Source organism: Talpa occidentalis, unplaced genomic scaffold (assembly GCF_014898055.3).
Source record: "Talpa occidentalis isolate TD23 unplaced genomic scaffold, MPIMG_talOcc4v2.1 talOcc4.8, whole genome shotgun sequence".
Taxonomy (NCBI): Eukaryota; Metazoa; Chordata; class Mammalia; order Eulipotyphla; family Talpidae; genus Talpa; species Talpa occidentalis.
In genome coordinates this window covers 75,440,901-75,461,639 of record NW_023605194.1, presented here as the reverse complement: position 1 = coordinate 75,461,639, position 20,739 = coordinate 75,440,901, and the positions used below count along the sequence as shown (strand labels likewise).

The window sequence follows — 20,739 nt, the reverse complement described above, 5'->3', positions numbered from 1 at the left end:
GGGCGGAGAGATTACTGTGGCAGCAAATAAAAGACTTAATCCCATTTCTGAAGCGCCAAGAAGGAACCATTCCAACGAGTTAAGACACACAGCAAAACGATAGAAAGGTGAGAAGTGTCTGGAGAAGTTGGTTTTGGAAACTGCGGAGTTATTAAAGGGGGGTATTAGCGAAGACTTCTTGGAGGAGGTGGCCTTTACCCTGGCAGTATGGGCGGAGTGGAGAGGTCCGGGCATTTCCAATTTAGAGCCTACCCCGGCTCCCTTTCCTTCTCCCGCTCCCCTCGACCCTGGAGCCGGCTCGGGTTCCCAGCACTGACGTCAGCGGGCGATGACCTCAGCGCGGCGGAGGCCGGGGCGCGGGCGGGCGCGCGCGGGGGCCGGCCGGCGGCGGGCGCGGGTGGGTGGGGCGGGCGCCAACTCCCGCCCCCATCCGCCGGCGGCAGCCAATGAGCACGGCCGCCGACTCGCCCGCCTCTCACAACACTATAAAAGGCGCGTCGGGGCAAAGTCCTCGCAGAGCCTGAGCCGCGGAGCAGCGGGTGGAGGCAGCCCCAGCCCCTCGTCCCACCGAAGACCGCCAGCTGCTCCCCTTCGCCGCCGCGACATGAGCCAAGCCCGCTGGTCGGGAGAGAGGACGGACATGCTCCCGGAGATCGCCGCCGCGGTGGGCTTCCTCTCCAGCCTCCTGAGGACCCGGGGCTGCGTGAGCGAGCAGAGGCTGAAGGTTTTCAGCGGGGCGCTCCAGGAGGCGCTAACAGGTGAGCGCGCGCTGTGGATCCCGGCGCCCGTCGAGCCCCGCCGCCTGGGCCGGCCCCTCTCCTTACTGTGGCGTCTCTTCCTGGGCAGAGGCCCCCGCGAGCCGCCTCGGCACTGCCAGCCGTAGCCCCCTCTCGGGGTCGCGCCTCCCCGGCCCCGCGCGCAGCTTCGGGGGGTGGTTGGGCGCTGTAGGGGCGCAGACCCTTATCCCGGAGTGCGATCCCGAGCCCCGGTCTAGAAGGAGGGTCTGAAGTGCAGGCTCAGCTCCCTCGCTAGACCCCGAGACGAAACTCGTCTGGGCGAGGGGTCGGGGGAGACGGCGGCGCAGCTGAGCCGTCTCAATTTGGGGTTCAGCCGCGGTGCTTCCAGCTGGCGGTGCTCGCCTGCGCCTCGCCGGGCTTGGGTGCCTAGCTCAAAGTTGGGGTCCGGGCCCTTTTGTGTTCTCTGGCCCCTCAGCTTTCTGCCACCTATTATGGTGCCACGAGAGCCTTATAGCTAGTAGTGGCTGTGGTTTGTTGGGGTGGAGGGCGGGAGGGGGTGGTGTGAGACCCGGACGACAAGCGATAAGCAGTCGCTGGCAGGGGACAGACCTATCTCCCAGCTGTTTCTAGCCCTGAGCCAGCGGTCTTGGGCAGCGATGGTCATCGCGGAGCCAGCCCACACAGGTCCTTGCCTTGAGGACGTTTCAGCAAAACAGAGCTGATGAGGCACAGGGTGGGCAATGCAGTGACGTGGTGTGGACCTGACAATGTGCAACCTTCGTGGCCTTGAAACCTCTGTACATAGGTTTGCGGAGGCCTTGCCCGGGCATGCCAGCCTCGCTCACACCCCTCCTTCCCAAACTGGGGATATGACCACCAGTGTGTGCGACGCTAGGAGTGCCCAGACCTCTGGGGATCCCTGCTAATACACACATACCTCTTTTTTAGAAGGGGTATGTGTGAGTGTGCAGGGGTGTCTTTCCAGAGCCCATAAAATTTTCTCTGCTACTGAGTTAGGAGCGTTTGAGAAGGGCCCTGGAACTTGGGAGAAACTGTCTTTGCTTAAAATCAATGGGTCCCTTCCTCCTCATCTATGGCGTTGTGGGGGGCATTCATGGGCCCCTGCTCTAATCAAGGCATCCCCCCTCGTCCTGTCTCCACAGAACACTACAAACACCACTGGTTTCCTGAAAAGCCATCCAAGGGCTCAGGCTACCGCTGCATCCGCATCAACCACAAGATGGACCCCATCATCAGCAAGGTGGCCAGCCAGATTGGACTCAGCCAGCCCCAGCTGCGCCAGCTGCTGCCCAGCGAGCTGACCCTGTGGGTGGACCCCTACGAGGTCTCCTACCGCATCGGGGAGGACGGCTCCATCTGCGTCCTGTATGAGGAGGCCCCGGTAGCCACCTCCTACGGGCTCCTCACCTGCAAGAATCAAATGATGCTGGGCCGGAGCAGCCCCTCGAAGAACTACGTGATGGCGGTCTCCAGCTAGAGCCAACTACATGATGGCCGTCTTCAGCTTAGAGCCGTGGCCGGCACCTGCTGTGCTCGCTCTGTGTGACAACAGCCCATTGCATACCTCAACCTGGGGAACTGGATTTTAAATGAAGAGCTATTTATATATATATATATTATTTTTTTTTAAGAAAAGGGGAGAAAAAAAACCAAAAGATTTTTCTAAGAAAAAAAAAAATCCTTAAAGGGGGCCACTTGGAAGCGGCCTCCCCAGGTGCCTTGGAGAGAACTGTTGTGCCATTGAGTGTGGGAGTCAGCGTCTGCCTGTGGGAGCGGGAGGGCTGTGGGGTGGGCCTGGCCAAGGTGTCAGGTGGGAGAATGTGACGGGGAGCAAGCAAGGTTAGCAACTGTGAATGAGAGCGGTGGGGATCTGTCCTGGCTGGAGAGGGGAGACTGAGCTCCACCCTCCCCCTCCCAGCCAGGAGCCAGTCCCTGACCCCTCTCTTACTCAGGGGCATTCAAGCCTGGATTTAAAACCGTACTATGTTGCCTAATCTTCTCTTTTTCTGATGAGATCCTGGGCAGAACCCCCTCCTTATTCTTTCTGTCCTTAAGCAGCTTCTCTGGAAATCATGATTTGTTTCTAATTCTGTTCTCAGGGGCCTGTAGATGTGGCTTCCCAGCCAGGAATCTAAAACCTTGCTGGTGGGGGTTGGGGAGCCAGGCAGGGGTTGGAGGCTATCAGGGTAGGTTGGGAAGGGTTCTCTGCATAAGGCCTTTGCTTTGCTATGCGCTGCTGTGAGTGTGTGTGGTGAATAACTTGAGGGTGATTTGCAATGGATTTTGGAACCCAAAGAGTGTCCACTGGGGACGTTTTTTGGCCCAAACCCTTCTTTCTGGAACAATGTACAGGCTCTGATGCTGCTGCCACAGTCCCTTTGAGAGGTGGCTCAAAGCTCCAGGGAACTCCAGGTCCTTATGGCTTCCTCTTTCCAAAAGCACAATACTCCAAGCGCCTTCTCTCCCGTCTGGCTGGGTCACAGAGCTACCCGATTTTCTAGGACAAGAGTCACTGTGCAATATGGCCTCTGGGATCCCAGGAGGGTCCGGAGGAGAACTGGCTCTGAGAACCTGCCGGGACCCTGGTGGCCTAGGGAACCATCTCTCCCCCTGCCCTGGGACCATGGCTGGCTGGTCAGCCTTGCAGGTGATCCTTGGTTGAGGGGGAGAATGCCCCAGGTTCTGCAGGACTACCTGGTATTCTTGTGGGGCTGACACTAGAAGCCAAACTGTGGGCATCGATTTCTCTCCTTGGTGCTCAGAGCACCTGGGGAGATGTTGCTGTCTCTCTCAGTACAATCCAGATTTGTCTATAGACTTGTGCAATATTTACTGTTCTGGTTTGGAGAAAAATGGAAAACTGCACTGGGAAGACACCCCCTTTTTTCAGCTTCTCGGTGACATATGTGAGGGGTCCTAAGAAGGCCTTGAGTTTCCCAAACTCGAATCACCTTAAGGACTTAGCTAGAGCATCTGGCCAGCTGGCTACTCTCCTGCTTGCCCCTGCTGAGGGATCCTCCTCCCCCGCCAGTCCCCTGTCCTGGATTTATTTCTTAACTACTCAAATCTGACTCAAAGGTGCTATTTACCAAACACTCTCCCTACCCGTTCCTGCCAGTTCTGCCTCCTTCTCGACTCTCCAGATTCCGAGCTGCCTTCCCAGATCCTGCTTCCAGTCTTTATCGCTTTAAAGCTAACTCAGGCCCGCAGACCCCGGAGTGCCTGTCCGGCCTGTGGGCCGAAACCAAGCTGTGAATCACTGCAGATCGTGTGCTTGCGTCCTGTTTGCAGACAGGCTCCTGCCTTTTTAGAAGCAGCTCCTGGTCTCACGCTTCCTTTTCTCCTTTTTGATGTTCACTTTAAAAACAACAAAGCCCCCGGAGCTGGACTGTTGAGCAGGCCTGTCTCTCCAATTAAGTAAAAGTGAATAATCATAGTACATTTGTAAGCTATTCTGACAGAAAAGACAAAGGTTACTAATTGTATCATAGTGTTTTTATATGGAAGAATGTACAGCTTTATGGACAAATGTACACCTTTTTTTGTTACTTTAATAAAAATGTAGCAGAGAAGTGTGGTGTAGAGAAGGGAAGATCCCCACATCACTGGTTTGTCTTTCCCTGAATCCCACTCTGTGGTGTCACAGAACTTCAGCTGCTCAGGAGAGTGTGGCCCTGGTTGGGACAACAGGGAAATCTAGTGTGTGGTGGATGACAGCCGAGCAGCCCCCTCCTCGGGGGCACCCCCTGCCCGTCCCCCTGCTGCACATCCTGTTCTTACCAGGCGTGAGTTGTCAGCGGTGCAGGCACAGGAAGACAGTGCAAGTGGTGAAGACCCTTGTCACAGTCAGGGGACGCCGACCCCCTCCCAGGCTGGGGCAGGGATGTTAGAAATGCCTGGTGTAGATGCTCACCTCTGGGGCTGCATTTGCTGCTCACCACTAGCAGCTGAGCCTCAGGGCCTGTGCCCCTAGCCGGGGTGGCCATCACCCCCAGTGAGCATAGCTGCCCTTCCCAGTAAGCACCGAGGTCTGTCAGCAACTTCTAATTCCCCTTGGTTATATGGGTAGGAGTTATTTTTGGAAATAAGGACACTACCAACTCTGGGGGCTTCTTCCTGTGCAGTTTGACACAGCTTCCCCCACGCCCATCCTGTGCAATTCCCACTAAAGTATTAGCACATCTTTGACCTGGGCTCATTCTTTTTGGCCACAAAAAGGCGTGTTGTATTCAAGTTTTAAACATATTGACTGAACAGTGCCCCCCTCCCTCACCCCCAACCCCATACACACTTTATTTCATACCCCTGTGGCCCTCATCAGTACATGCTGGCCTAGGAGTGAGAGGTGGGAGGCAGGCCAGGGGGCCCTGTGTGGGGCACTGGAGGGCAGAGGAGGCAGGGAGGGGAGAAACCAGCTCATCTGCATCGCAAATGGAGTTGGTTAAGGGCGCCCATTTGTGTCAGATTTCCATCGGAAGCTTCTAACCGCAATGTCCTTAGTTAAAAGGATTCACTTTTTTGGAGGGAGGACAGGGCTTGAGTTGAAGACCTTGCCCACCCTGGTGTGCTGTTCCCTTAGTCATTATACAGTCAGCATCTACTTTCCTGATAGGCCCCATTCACGACAGTCTAGTAAAAACTCTGAAATTCAGGGAAGGTTGCCTGGAGGCCAAGGGGACATTGTCACCTGCCTGTGTCTCCAGCCCAAGAAACCGGAGAATGACAAGATTCAGCTCTAGGTTGCTCTTGGCTCTTAATAGACTAATTGTACCACAACTTAATGAGAGAGGATTCTGTGATCAAGCCGTGCATTTTCTACTTTGGATCTGACCAATTTCAGTTCCATCTGACCAATTTCAGTAGGAGGGGAGAGGGCCCTGGGGCCAGTATGGACTGTGGCAGGAACTGCTGAGGGTTGGAGCAGTCCCCCGGGCTGTTCCCCAGCTTCCCAGCCTGGTAAACAGGCCGACCTGGGAGACGGTGCTCATTCAGCTGTTTCTGGGTGATAATGCACCTCCCGGAGCGTGGGCAAGACCCTGGGAGCTGCTGATTAACAGCCCGTCCTGCTTCCTGATAAGGAGGTTTGGGTGGGGGCGTCCTTGATGCTGCAATAAGTCCCAGAAGGAAGAACCCACTTCAGAGTGTGACATCTGCTTCCATAGCAGTCTTTGGCCAGAAAAGATAGTGAGGACTCTTGCCTTCCAGGCCAGGACCAATACCCCCAGCCCAACAATCCTGTGCAGGAGAAAGTTCTGGGGTGGGAGGGAAGATCTGTGGGTTGTGGTCTGGGTTCTTCTTCCAAACTGGCTGTGTTGAGTCTGGATAAGCCCCTCAATTTTCCTATCTCAGAAATTAGGGGGTTGGATGAAATGACCTCTGTTCTAAATCATCTCCATTATCCTAGCAATCACTGGAGGCCAAATTAGCACAATTATTATCATTATTTTCAATTAGTTGAACTGAAGGGTCATTTGGGCTGGGAAGTTGGGTAATCTTCCCTTGCTTAGCTGAGACTCCAGCCTGATAAGGTTTCAATTTGCAAATAAAGAGCAGCGCATGCTGCATAGAGGCTGGGAATGTGGGCTCTAGTGTCAGGTTTCCTAAGGTCCAGCCGGCTTGCCCACCTGCCTGCTGGCCCTGCAACCTGGGACAAGTTACTTAAGCCATCAGGCTTCCATCCCCCCATTTGTGAAATGGGATTAAGAATAGAACTCATCACAAAACATTGTTGTAAGAATTAAATGAGATCCATGAGGCACTTGGAACAGAGTCTTGCCCATTTAAGTACAGCTGGGCCGTAAATGAATTTCATTTGTTGAGACCTTATAATGTTGGTGAGAAAGTGTTGTAGAGCAACCCCGATACAAAACGGGGTGCCTGACTGTGGGTCCTCACCCGCGCGCTTAAAAGGACTTATCAATGCTCTACTGCAGGCACACGTGAAAGGTTAATAAAAGGTTTATTTACAAAGGGAAGGGGAAATGAGGAAATGTACAGCTCTGGGAGAAAAAGTGGGAGACAAAGTTTTAAATGAGTCCTACCCGATCCGCCTATTAGGAATCCCAAAATGGCGCTCTGAGCGCTGGCCGCCAGCCAGGAGCCGTGAAGCCAGGAGGCGAGCGATCGCGAGCCAGAGAGAGAGCCCAAGGCCCACGTGTTTGGTTTTTATATCCAACCTGGCTGCCCAACTCCACCCTCAGGTCCCAGCCACCCTCCCTTGGTGGTGATGGGATTTGTCTTTCCCAGAGTCTTGATGGCTTTAGTCTGGAGTGGGGGTGGGGTCCACAAAGTTAATCCTGTATGGGATTAACTCAGGACATCACTTCCCCCTAACAAAAGGACCCCATTTTGTTCAATGAAATTACTTTATTTCAAGGACCTGCTTTCATGATAGGCTGTTTTTCTTTATGTCACAGTTTCCAAGAACCTTATCCCAAGAAGTAAAAATTTTCAATAAATGAAAATTGCAGTCTGGCATAGAGTTTGACCTCATCTCTTCAAGGGCTCTGAGGTGATCCTAAGATGAATAAGGACCTGCTGGCATACCAATGACTGGAAGGAAACCACAATTAGCGCAATAGGTCCCACTAGGACTCCGATGACCGCAGTTAACACTGTCCAAGATGCCCCCGGCCTCTCCCAGAGAAAGATGATTTTCAACCCTTTGTTAATCTTCACACTCCAAAAGCCCTTACTAGGGTCTCTTGGAGCAAATAGTGGGTGTTCTACAAGTCCCTGCCATGTAGGGGATTGTCAACTGCATGAGCTCATGTCCGACCTCATTCATTCTTGACAGTGTCCTTGCCAGATAATCTGATCTCGCTGGCCACAGGGAGCTTGGCTTCGTTTGCTCCACTGTTGTGCTTGTGGATTAATACCAAACTGGACTGCGTGCTCATTCACACCCAAAGTGGGTGGGGATGAGACTTTCCAATAACAACTTTACTTACCTCCATTCTGCCCACCTGAGGAGCCATCCTCACATGCTTTTCTTTCCCAGAGAAGAGGGAGATGGAGAGCTGAGAAGGGCAAGGCTGATGAGTTCTGGAAAGTTTGATTTTCTCTCCATGCCACTTCCTTACACAACTGGAAAGAAAAACATTTGAGCTTGACTCTAAGAGGCTACTAGGGCTGTGGATAATGATCTTATGCAAACAAAGGCACCCCAGGTGTGCGGTCACCCTCCCCCCCCTTTGATAGGAGCCTGGTTCTCTGGGCCCCACCCTGTCATTTTGTTACCAGCTGAAACCTGGCTCTGCACTCCCACCCCCATCCCCATAAACAAGGGAGGGCCTTAACTCAACCCTTGTCCAGTAGGCCTGACAGGCTGCCAGAGCACATCAGATAAGAGGGTTATGGCCGGGCAGTTTGGAGAAAGGGCTGCTTTATTTACCAACCCAGCAGAGAAGGGCCATTTAAAGCAGGGTGGGCACCAGGGGAGCAAGGGTAGGGCCAGGCAGCCAGTGAATGAGGATAACTGGACAGAAGCAGCAGTGAATTTGAAGCCTGAGCACAAGCCTTGTTTGAAAAGAACCCTGCTCCTTAGCTCTAGTCCACTGTCACCCAGAGAGACCAGTGAGATCAGACATTGTCATTTTAAAAGAGAAATCTGAAATGTAAATTTTTATTTGACCTCTCCCTAAATTCTAATCAGGGACCTCCCTGGTGGCTCAAGGGGTTAAGTCTCAGCACTATGAAGCGATCTGCAGCCACTTCAGCACGAGTTCGATCCCGGGTCAAGGAGGTGACCCACATGGCCCAGCAGACCTCTCCTATCTCGCCTGCTGCTCCCCTCAGCAGTGTTTTTGGTCCATCTACCTGTTCTGCTCTCCACTCTGTCTCTGGTGAATCCTCTTACCCCTGGACCTCTGGCCTGTACCCCAGTTCTTGTGTGCATAAATAAGTAAATCTTCAAAAAAAATTCTAATCATAGTAACTAATTTTTAAAAAGTGTTTAATACCTTTTTAAGAAAAGTACATACTTGGGGCTTCCCCGGTGGCGCAGCGGTTGAGCGCTGGGTTGCGAAGCTGCCCGCAGCCTCTGCAGCGCCGGTTCGATTCCCGGCTGCTCCCCGGCCACCGGAGGAGGGTCCCGCATGGCGCGCAGACCTCTTCTGCCGCCCGCTGCTCCCCTCAGCAGTGTACTTCAGTCCTTCTGCCTGCTCTGCTTCTGGCTCTGGTGAATTCTCTCACCCTCCTGCGCTTCTGACTGTACCCAGTGCTTGTATAAACAAACAAACAAACAAATAAATAAATAAATAAATAAAAACATGCCTCTATTTAAAAAAAAAAAAAAAAAAAGAAAAGTACATACTTGCATAGGCCCCCTAGTTTGTGACTACCTGGGACTTTCCACCCTGTGCCCCCTGTACTGGGAGTAAGTCTGCATGGAGGACATTAATGCCAGGCAGTCACCATGGCCGTGGTCTCTAGGAGGGAATATCCCATTATGTTCCTGATAGAACTTGAGCACATCGGGAGCCTCAGTTTCCCCTGAGAGGATTAGACTAGAAAATGCTCTCCCGGCCCTCAATTGTGTCCATTAACATCGACCAGAACCGAAGCCTCACGAATACCCTGCCCCTTTCTACTACCCACATTTGTCTGGCTAACTCTTGTCTCTCAAGATTCAGACCATCTTGCAGGCCGCTTTCCCCTTCCCAGGCTGGGTCGTGTGCTTCTATCACACCCAGTTCTTCTGGCCTCATCCTTGTAGCCTCAATCTTGCAGTTGAATGGAAAAGGGACCCTGCGAGCAGAGTTTGGTGCTTAGTAGGTGTTGTTAGTGAGTGTTGGCTGAATGGTTGAATGTCAAAGCTGCCAAGAGTCAGAGGTTAATAGATGAAAGGAATTTAGATATGGGAGGGAAGAAAATAAGTTCAGGTCCATTCAGGGTTTGCCAGTAAGGGTCCCCTCAAAATAGCCAACCTGTGATTTTACCTTCTTAAGAAAATCTTGCAGGCCCTGAAATCTTGTAGGCCCTTAGGTCCTTAAGCACTTGCCATCGAAATATAAATGTCACTTAGGAGGGGGTAGACACACTTTAAATCAAAATGTGGGAGAACTGTAACTACCAGTTAGCTTCCTAAGAGGGTTTACCCAGAAGGTCATCACCTGGAGAGGAAGGTGGGCTGCCATCTGGAAGGAATGCTGACCAAGGTGGCTGGGGACAACAGAAATCCTTCTCACTGCCTACCTGGGAGGCCAGCTGTGGGCCAGCTCTGGAGACAACGCTGGGCTGGGGATTTAGACAGGCGGACACTCACCTTCAGGAGTCACAATAACTAATAACTAAGAACTGAGGCTGCCCCACCGCACCCTCAGTTTTCTCATCTGTAAAGGAGACCCATGCACTGAATCACCATCCCATTTCCATTTCAGACACAGTGTTGGCCAGAGCCTGTTCCTGCCCGTGTTACTCTCAAAATGCAAAGGCCTTCTACCTGTCTCTCTACCTGACTGGGACCACCACTGTAGGGTAAGATAAAAGTATCAGGCTTTTCTGCCCTCCCGCCATCAGGATAGATGACGGAACCCTGTGGTCCCGAATGCATGCCTGATGGTGGGCACCTGGAGTAGGGTGTGGGCATAGGTAGATGGGATCCACCTGGGCTAAGACTGGGCTTATAAGGTGGCATCACGGGGATGCCAGCAGAAGCAGAGAAGCAGAAGCAGAAGAACCATGAGAACAAGGCCACCAGAGAACGCTGGAGAGCCCAGATAGACTGAGGACTTGCTAGGGGCTGGGAGGCCGACCTGCCAGCCTCCCGGCCCCCTGGCACTCCCGCCTGCTGTGTACTGGTAAATTCCAATAAAAGCCTACAAAAGCCACTGAGGGCTCCAGGACTCTTTCCTCCTCTACCCCGTCTGCATGGGATCATAGAAAACTTGCTCAGTGGCCTGTTCCTCCCCTTACAACCACCAACTTCATTTTCATCAAGCCATCCCCTTCCTGCTGCCTTGCTTGCTGTAGGGTAAGTAAAGTATCAGGCTTTTCTGCCCTCCCACCATTAGGTTAGATGATGGATCCATGTGGTCCTGAATGCATGCCTGATGGCGGGCACCTGAAGTGGGGTGTGGGCATATGTAGATGGATTCACCTGGGCTGAGAGACTGGGCTTATAAGGACAACGTCACGGGACACAGAAGACCAGACCAGACCAGAAGGAGAATGGAGAAGCAGAGGCCACAAAAGAACGCCGGAGAGCCCAGAAAGAGTGAAGACTTGCCGGGGGCTAGGAGGCTGGCGGGCTGGGAGGCACCCCTGCCTGCTGTGAAACTGGTAAAATCCCAATAAAAACCTGCAAAAGCCACCAAGGGCTCCAGGATTCCTCCTTCACCTGTCGGCCCAAGTCATAGAGATCCTGCCCTGTGGCCATCCTGCTGCTACACTTGCCATTCTGAATCCTGAAGATGGAAATAGCAGGCTCTCCCAGTCTTCTTCCCCAGCCCAACCATCACCTCAATTCTCTCCTGCTTACCCTTCCTTGCAGCTGTGCCCACATTTGATAGTTTCTCTGTCTGCTAGTTTTCATGGCCTACGACTACTTTAAAAGTGCTCTGGCATGCTTTCTTCTAGAATACAGGCACCTACTGTGTGTTGAACACCTGGCATTGCCAGGCTTGAGCCTGGTGCCTTACACACAGTCCCTCTCCTGTCACCTTCACTAGCGCATTGTGAATCATTGTTTCTGCAAGGTCACAGAAGAGGAAAGTAAAGCACTAGTAACTAGAGAGGGAGGCCCCCAGTTTAAAATCTGGGGTGTCTATCTCCAGAGTCTATGCTTTTTGCTTTACCTGCTGCTTCTCTAGAAAACCCTCCCTGGATAATTCCACACGGCCTCTTTATAAATATCCTTACTCAGGGTATTTCAACATTTAGGCACATGAGTCCAAACCGCTCGCACATTTAGAACACATTCCGTTTCCATCTTAATGATGCAGAAGTAGAATTTATTCTTACGGCACCATTGCAACAAACGCAGTTGGCACATCTCCACGTGTTGCCCAGGAGCTATCTGGCAGTTTTGCAAGTTGGCATCCAAGTCTCGGCAGTGCAGGGACCCTGGTCCTCTATTTCTTTGTATGTCCCCCTGGGCTGCACGACTCACACCGGGCAGGTCCAAGTGTTACGGAGCAGCCCCAATATAAAACGGCTTGCCTGGCTGTGGGTCCTCACCCGCGTGCTTAAAAGGGACTTATTAGTACTCCACTACAGGCACACACAAAAGGTTAATAAAAGGTTTATTTACAAGGGAAGGGGAAATGAGGAAATGTACAACTCAGGGAGAAAATAGGGAAATAAAGTCTTTAATGCGTCCTACCCAATCCGCCGACCTGGAAACCCAAAGGCACACCGAGAGCTGGCCGAGCTGCTAGCCGGCGAAGAGCCAAAAGTGGGACCCCACCCCCCACCAAAGCCCACGTGTTTGGTTTTATACCAAACCTGGCTGCTTAACCCCACCCTCAGGTTCCCTTTGGTGGTGATGGGATTTGTTTTTCCCAATGTCTTTTGGCTTTGGTCTGGAGTCGGGGTGGAGTCCACAAAGCCTGTATGGAATTAGCTTTAGGACAGCCTTTTCCCCCTAACACAAGGACACTGGGTGTTGACTGAAAAGATCGGGGTTGGGAAACTGGCATCCCCACAGGGCTTGCGGGCTAGCCCAGTCCTAAGGGGGAGTATCTAAGAGGGCATGAGGGGGCCCTGTGAGCAGAGCCCCGAGCACACACGGTTCTCAGCACATGGCCTGCACACCAGTGAGCCTGTTCTGGGTGGATGCTGACAACAGGGTTGCGTTTGATCTTCTTAGTCAAGTCTGTTCCACCCTGAACCACAACAACTTGAAATAATAAGCAGGGAGCCGGCAGATGTACATCCTGATCTAGATAAATACATTTGGAAATAAATGGCGACTTGTCTTGGGATAAGTTTCAGGTAACAAAGGCAGTTGCATCTTTTTTCCCCCCAAAGATTGATTTATTTATGCATAGAACTGGATGAGAGGATTTACCAGACACAGAGTGGGGAGCAGAACAGGTGGATCTACTGAAATACACTGCTGAGGGGAGCAGCGGGTGAGACAGGAGAGGTCTGCTGCAGCATATGTGGGTGAGCTCCTTGCCCAGGAGTAGAACTCACATCACAGTGGTGACAGCATGATAGCGCTGAGACATAACCCCCTACACCACAAGGGAGGCCATGACAGTTGCATCTTGCAAGGATTTTGTCTTTTATCTCTGGACCATGGGCTTCAATTTACATGGCCCAGTGAGGATCAGACTCTGGCTCGTGCGGGGGTCATGCGATGCAGGAGAGGGTGGTGACAAAAGCCACTGTCCTTTGATTATTCTTGTCCTGCTTCTGGAAGCTGGTGCTGGGGAGGGATGATCTCTTTACTGTGTTTGTGGGGAGGCCTTGGGATGTGTGGGGGAGGAGGGATGAGGGGTGGGTGATGGTGAATTTGAGCAGCTCAGCTGTTAGTTTCCAGCAGCTGGTGGGTGCCAAGAGCTGTGCAATTAAGCGCTAAGCCCCTCCCCTAGCCCCTAGCTGGCCTGTCTACTCCCCGAAAACCCTTTCTTCTCTTGGGGACTCGTCCCCTTGCCAGCTGCCAGCTCCTCCAGGTGTTTCCTGTTCTCTTTGTTTTTGGGCTGGCTGGCTGGGTGCGTGATACTCTGTCTGTTTTGCCTTCCTGTTAGCCAATGGCAGCCGGCGTGGGAGTAGCCAGTGCCCCTGTATCTGGGGAGAAGCGACCACAAGCAGCAGCTGCCTCCCGGCACCTGCCTCTCTGAGGGTGTAAACAGTCCCAGCCCAGGAGGAGCAAGGCCTCCTCGCCAGAGCAGGGGAGGGGTTCTGACTAGAGGGAGCTTGGGGCTGGAGGTCATTTCACAAGGAAAATGTCCAGAAGCACAACACCCCAATTCCCCTTCCCTTAGGAAAAGGGTAGGGGTCAGGATCTAAAAAGTGGGTTGTCCCAAAGACCTTGGCCTGTTTGCCTTGGATACTAACCCTATATGACAAGTCTGGGTGGCATTGGGTTACCATTGGTCGTTGTCTACCTGATGTGAAGGGCATTGTTCTCGGGGCCAAGAAAAAAGTGCACAGGGCCTCACCCCAGACCTGAAACGGTGGCTCCCACCTTCACCAAGCCACTGACCCAGCTGGCCAGTGCAAAGACAAAGCTGGCCCGGGTTCTGCCTGGCCACTCTCCCCGGGTAGACCGGCCCGTAATGTCATAAAATCCTCAGGCTGACTGCAGGTTGGTATGGCTTCCCTGAGACTGGAGATGAGGAATCGAAGCCTTGGGGAGGTGAAGCAAATGGCTCTGGGCACACAGCAGCTAAGTGTCAGCCCAAATCCAGGATTAGCTGAATACAATGGGGGAAAAAAGAGAAACAAAATTTAAGGCAAAACTGGAGCGGGTGTTGCATTTTCTGATTCTCCCTGCAGCCCCTAGCCTTTGGTCTATTATATATTTGTAATAGTCTATGGACGCCGGGAACTTTCATATCAAGCCACAGTCCAAGTTGCAGGTAATCATAAAAGATAAGAAGTCTCAAACCTCACGTGTAAACACCTGTTATACCCAACCTCAACCTCAGCTTGTCTTGCCTCTGTGAAAGTCTTGCCATTTATCTCAGTTTTAAGTGATGTTTATGACCTTCTGAACCCTTATAGGGAGAAGTCACCACTCCCTCATGCATGTGCATGGTGTTTTATGGGCCTATGTCTTCCAGGGATTTCTTTCTTTCTGGTCTCGACGGCATATTTCACCTCTGCTATTGCTCAATCTCCGCCTTAGCCTCTGGGTGGAATACAGTGTATGAATGTGAATCTGACAGTAGGGAAGCCTGGGACGAACCAGGTATTAGTATGGACACTTCAGTGGGCTCCCCCGGGTCACCCCATCTCTCGCTCCTTTGCCCTCTCCTCTGTCCAGTGGAACAATAGAGACCCACCAGCCCATGGATTGTTCCAGTCTCAGCTGCTCATTCCTCAGCCCCGGTGCCAAACACAGCCTCCTTGTATTCATTGTGACCCACATCCTTTCTTACAGGACTGGCTCAGGGTGGAGGCTTCAGTCTCAGTGGCTTCTCTTGTTTGCACAGAAGGAAAATAATCTCTCTGTCAGTCTGCTTGACCAGCAGGTCTTTCCCATGTCACCACCCAGGTGGAAAAAAAATGGAGCACTGATTGTGTTCTGGGATGAGATTCAAAGGTCCCTAGGAGGTTGGGACAGGATGGCGGGGACTAAGATGACAGTGCTATCTGGATAGGAGGAGCTTGAGCTGCCCTGGAGCTCAGGGTCTGCTCGTGGGTGCCGTGGCCGCTTGAGAGGCGTCCTTTCAGGTGTGAGTTTTCAGCTTTTTTCTGGCCAGCAGACAATGTATGTCTTGGAGTAGGAGCCTTCTTCTCTCCAGAGGTGGGTCTGGTGAGAGGCATGGGGTGCGGGGGGAGGGGGGGCAGAGATGAGAGCAAGGTTTTGTCCTCGGGGTGTTGCCAGTCTATAGGAGGTGATGGGATAATTATACAGGTGCATGAACACGGATGGCTTGGGATCAAATGCAAACCAATGGAATCAGAGAGAGGTTGCATGAGACCCGGGTGGCTGGAGGAGTGGAGGTGATCAAGGTGGGTGAGGCGGCTTGAGCAAGCATTGGGAAAGAGGAGTTTTGAGAAATGCCTTTACTATCTTGTGCCAGACACAAGACACTCAAAGCAGCTCTGAGCACAAACACCCGGGCCAACACCAACAGCGGGAGGCCAGGAGGCAGGTGGAGGCCAGGTAGCTGCAGAGCGTGAGCTCTGTTTCCTGTGTCCCCTGGGCAGTTACTCTGCTCCCCACTGCCTGCCGCCCTCACCCCAGCACCACCAGTACAGCCCTTCTGCAGAAAACAGTGGGGGTGTTTGGTCTAGAAGAAACCTTGTCTGTGGCCTCTGAATCAGAAGCTTGCCTATGTTATACCTTTTTACTATGTTAAGACATAAAGGAGGTTCCCTTTTATTCTGTATTTATTGAGATCTCTTAGTACCCCATAAAACATTTTAAAAAATTAAAAAAAAAAAAGAGTTCTCTTAGTACCTTCACCTAGAGTTCCCACTAAACCTCCCAAATCAGACTGGACTGAAGTCGGAAGGCAGTGGAGAACGGAGACGAAAACCTGAGATTCAGGAATGTGGGCGGTGGGTGGGGAACGGTGGGGGGACTGTTCACCTCTACTCTGTGTTTCCGAAACCTTTCTGGCGTCAGTGGTCTCAGAGTGACAGACATGAAGTACTTTGAAAAACATTTCAAGTGCCGTGTGGCCCCGACCTCCGGGCAGGTGTGGCTGGGGGGCTGGAGAGGACAGCAGCCCTGCCTTTCTTAGCACACCCTCCCTGTGCATCTGTCCAGCACTGGCTGGCCCACTGGCTCACTCTCCTCCTCACTGAGAGGGAGGGGGCAGGTGTTTTAACCCCCACTTTACTGAGGAACCCAGGCCTGGGGCAGCCTAGACGACTTGTCCGGAAGTGCACACGCAGACGGAGAGCTGAGAGTGGAAGCAGGCCCCCTGGCTCCAGCCCCTCCTTTCCACCTACCTGCTTAAAGTTTGAGGGCATGAATCTGCCAAGATCCCCCTAGAACATCCCAAACTGGTTATTATTTAACAGCAGGGCACCCAGGATTCACCATTTGTCCCCAAGCTCTTAGGTTTCCCATTTAAGACAATTTCTGAAGAAATGAAACTACCCCATCAAGGGGTTTTGTGTCAGGAGCCTCAAAGCATTAAGTCCCCGACTACTGCAGCCCCAAATGGAGTCCCAGTCCAGGGATGGGCTCAGCACAGAGGCAGAGGAGGGTGCGGCAGAGCGTCTCCCAGGACAGATGGGTAGGCCAGCCCCAGCGCCTGCGCTTTGAACCAACTTTTTGTTTTCCAGCCAAACTTCCAGCATCAGTTTCCCTCTCACCTCCCCTGCCCCTGGCAGCCCCCCTCCCATTCTGTCTTTGGACGGCTGAGGAGCCCACCGGCTCTGGAGGCATGGGGGCTATTCTCCTTTATGACCCGGAGATGGATGAAAGGAGGCTTGCAACTGGTGTGGGGCAACTGTTGCCATCTGTCTGGTGGGACGTCACCAGGGAGGGTCTTCCCCATTCACTCCTTCACGCACCGCTGGGCCTGGGCCTTTTGTTTGGCCAAGGGGTGGGGGCTGTGGTGGTGCCATGGAGAGAGGCAGCGGGTGAGAGAAGCAGCTTCTTTGTGTCTGGACCAATTTTCAGTGACTCAGGAGGATAATTTGCATGAGGAAGCTGCCCAAACCCCAAAGCGCTGAACCAAGGACAACCTCTAGTCCTCTTCCCACTTCAAACCCTGATTCTTCTCCCTCTTCAGCCAAACAGCTCCCCGGGGTCAGAGAGACTAGCCCAGTTCCTCAGCAGGGATAGGAGCAAGAATAGCTCTTGCTCTCTGGTCCTCTCTGTCCACTTTCTGTCCCCATTCCTTTCCTAGTTCCAGGTGGATCCGTGTCTTCCTCCCTCCCTACCCCCAGCCTGAACCAACCCACATCAAGTGCCCTGTTCCTCCCCACCCCCATCAGTCCCTTAAGCTCTTCTCTTTTTGTTTAGTTTCTGTGGACTAGGCCTGGCAGGCGGAGGGGCCAAAGCAGAGAAAGGCCCATTAGCCACTGAGCAGCTGAGCAGGAAAAGAAAGAGTCTGAATAAAGGCTGTGGGGTTGGCAGTCCTCCAGCCCAGCTCCTGGGCTTTGAATAACACCCCAGGCCAGGGGCTGGGGATCAGTGTGGGGGAGTCTTTGGGGCATTTAATTATTTAAAGGTCTCAATAGAAGGAGCTAAGTCCCCGGAGAAGGGGGAGGGTAGGCAGATGGTGTGCCCAAGGAGCTGGGACACTAGGGCAGGGTGGGAGAGGATGGTGTGGGGGGACAGAGGGAGGTTGGAGCAAGAGGTCAGGGCCCCAGAGTATGAGAATGGAGGTGAAACAGAGCTGGCCCTTCCAGGCCCAGCAGGCCCTGCAAAGAGTTTTCCCTACACCATCTGGGGCAGGGGCTCAGGCTGTCCTTCCTGTACTCCTAACCACTGCTCCCCAACTTCAAAATTCATGTTTGCCCTAATCAAGATCCACTTTGGATACAGACAAAAGTGGTGAGGTATAGGGGATCACCTCTTTACCTCTCTTCTGGTACTCAGAGATGATCTGGGTTGGTTCACTGGGGACAGGCCCATGGCAGGATATCCTCTGGTTTCATTTTTTTGGCTGTTGCGGTAAAATATGTAACAGACAATTCACCATCTTGATTGGTTCATTTTATTGATATGTGGTGAAACCATTCAGCGAGCTGTTTGGAAATATTGAGAAGGCAGCTAGTCCTGCTGCTGGGCACACACTGCTTCAAGGCCTCTCTCTCTGCTGATATGGCAGGAAGAAGAGGTCTACGGGGTTCCCCAGCCAGGTTCTGGTCCAGCTCTGTCAGGTATTAGCTCTGTGACACAGTTTTGATACTGAACTTAAGGTCAGCGTTGCTGGGAGGGTGAAGCACCCAGATGAGTGCCGAGCTTCTGGTATGCACACAATGAGCGTAATTAAGTATTATTATTATTGTTATTGTTATTGTTGTTTTACCATTTGGATCAGCTACACAATGGCAACTGAGAGAAACAGGGAATTTGGGGACTGGGTCTGAGACCTCATGAGAATGTTCCAGGGTACAGAATTGCTTCTCTCTTTCTCTCATTTGTAATGAGCTCTGGTTGGAAATTGGTTTTCACCGTTCCTAAAACAGTAGCCAGGTCCACAAGCCCCTTTCCAGCTGAACCCTCTCGCACCTTCAGGGGCTGGACCGGCAGCCCCAGGCCCTTAGCTGCAAACGCCTGCCCAGACCCTGGCATTAGGGCACTTTGAGCGCTGCTGTCAGCCCCCTTTACAGATGGGATGGCCTGTTCAAGTGGTTAAGGGGTTCAGTACTTGGTTCTGCTTTCGGGGGTGAGGGGGGGGCTTTCCCACTCTATTTAGACCCTTCCAGGCGGCACGGTCACGGGCATGGGACTGTCACTGGTCGTGGAGGTGGAGGGGGAATGTACACGCTCAAGACGGCAGCCCAGGTAGGGAGTCTCAGTCTTGGCCTGTTCTGCCCCACAGGTGTGAGGTGGGGTTTTTCTGCACCTCCCAGCAGAGACCGTTCTCCCGTGTTCAACCTGCCGGGGCGGCGATGCCTCTCGGCGGGGCGGCTGCGCGAGGGAGCCCCGCTCCGCCCGATCAGGACCTGCCCAGCAAGGGTGGAGCGTCGGGCGGAGGGGAGAGCAGGCTGGGGGTGAGAGGGCAGGCAGGTGTCTGGCTCCCACGCGGATACGGGCCGGAGGAGGAGCCCTGGGCCACCCACCCACGTCCCCTCAACCGCCAGAGCAGCTGGCTCGGCCCTGGAGCCGCGGCCCGGCGCGCTCGCGGCTCTGCTCCCGCCGCTCGGCAACGGCGCGGCCTCGGGCCCCGCCCCCTCGGGCAGCCTTACCTTGGCAACAAGCTGCTGATTGGCGGGCCGGGGGCCGAGCGGGCCAATCAGAGCCCTCCCCGGCGCTCGGGGTTGGGTAGAAAATAATGGAAAAGGGTGGGGGCGGCGAGGGCGGGGCGCTAGGTGGTTTCCGAGCGCAGTTGCTGTCGAGGTTGCCTGTGAAGAATGGGGCCTTTCAGAAAGAGGGGGCAAGGCAGAGGGAGGGCCGAGGCGGGGCGGCCGCGGGGCCGGGTGCCCCTCCCGCCCGCCACCTGCTGCCGAGAGTCTCGGTCCCCTCAAGCTCCGCGGGTTCCCCGCTTCTCAGCCTCCTCCCGCCTGCAGCTGGGCTCACCAGGGACCCGGCCCACCCCTTCCCCAGCCACTCGAGAGGCTCTGGGTTTCTGTACCTTTAACCCGTTCCGGTCCTCTCAAAGCCCCTGTGGACCGGGGCGCTTATTTCCCGAAGTTTGTCACTCGGGCCCTCTTGTTCTCCCCGAGGGTCTGGGCTGCGCACCCCTCCCGCGGCCCGGTGGCCCGAGCTGCCGCCACCCACGCACCCACCCTCCAAACCAAGGTGCGCGCCGTCCCCGTTACACCGCCCCCGCCCAAGCCGAGTCATCAGCCCTGACGGAGTGCAAACTTCTGCGGACATAGCGTGTGAGCTTTGTAAGAGAGGGTGTCTTGAATAACGCGCCCCCCTCCCCCCCAGTAGCACACAAAGTAGCACTCAGAGGTGGGTGACCAGGGTCTGGCTCCAGCCTCTGCCCTGTACTGCCTGCATGACCTCCGGCTTAACGCTCCGAGCCTCAGTTTCTCCCGATGGACATGCTAATGACAATAGCATCCACCCCACCCCAGCATGACCTTGGCAGAATGCCTGGCTCACAAATCAAATGTCTGATCACCCCACGTTTCATCTCGGCCTTCGTTTCTTGGTTTGGCTGCTATGGATAACGATAGATTATAGGGACATTTAAAATTCCTATCAGTATAAATATAAAAATCAGAATAAAACGTAGTACATGTACTGTCAGTTAAAGCCTTAGCCTTGGCCTGGTCTGCCTTTTGCTCACCAGTTTTACCAAGGGGGAGATCTCTGGGCAAGACAAGATTCTTTTTCCCTCAAGGACTTATCTTCAAATTTCTCATGCAAAAATTTTAGAATAATAGTAAAAAAAAAAAAAACAAAAAAGAAGGATTTTATAATAGCAGCATCTGAGAATTGATAATAAATCTCTCTGTAATAGGACTTAACTTTCTTCTTTTTCATGGGGTTGTGGTGACCCTGTCTGATCGCTCCAGAACCCCACATCAGTGCTGATTGTAAGTTGTTCCCAAACGCCCCTCCTGAAGTCGTTTCTCACTTCCCAGAAACTCATCTCTTCTTCGCTCATTGCCTCCCCCCAGCATATACCACGGCATCCAGCTTTTCTTTTCTTTCTTTCTTTTTTTTTTTTTTTAAAGATTTATTTATTTATGCAAACAAGCGCTGGGGTACAGGCCAGAG

At 53.2% G+C, this 20,739-nt stretch overlaps 1 protein-coding gene and 1 long non-coding RNA gene across 2 annotated transcripts; one reads left to right on the top strand and one right to left on the bottom strand.

The window, feature by feature from the left end:
* The first annotated feature begins 531 nt into the window (after positions 1–531).
* Positions 532–6,910, top strand: BTG2 (BTG anti-proliferation factor 2). The gene is made up of 2 exons (XM_037496281.2): positions 532–758; positions 1,901–6,910. The coding sequence occupies exons 1-2, from the start codon at positions 605–607 to the stop codon at positions 2,233–2,235; spliced, it is 489 nt and encodes a 162-aa protein (XP_037352178.1). The 5' UTR covers positions 532–604; the 3' UTR covers positions 2,236–6,910.
* A 10,892-nt stretch (positions 6,911–17,802) lies between these two features.
* LOC119233927 (uncharacterized) lies at positions 17,803–19,770 on the bottom strand. The gene is made up of 3 exons (XR_008549907.1): positions 19,640–19,770; positions 19,254–19,409; positions 17,803–18,306 (listed from the first exon to the last, which is right to left on the bottom strand). It is a non-coding gene; the product is annotated as an uncharacterized LOC119233927 (long non-coding RNA).
* Positions 19,771–20,739: the final 969 nt, after the last annotated feature.

What these genes read in the sequence shown, in the direction of transcription:
- BTG2 (XM_037496281.2), top strand. Translation starts at nt 605, where the DNA reads ATGAGCCAAGCCCGCTGGTCGGGAGAGAGGACGGACATGCTCCCGGAG. An exon ending in GCTCCAGGAGGCGCTAACAG is followed by an intron (nt 759 to 1,900) that starts GTGAGCGCGCGC and finishes CTGTCTCCACAG; the next exon opens with AACACTACAAACACCACTGG.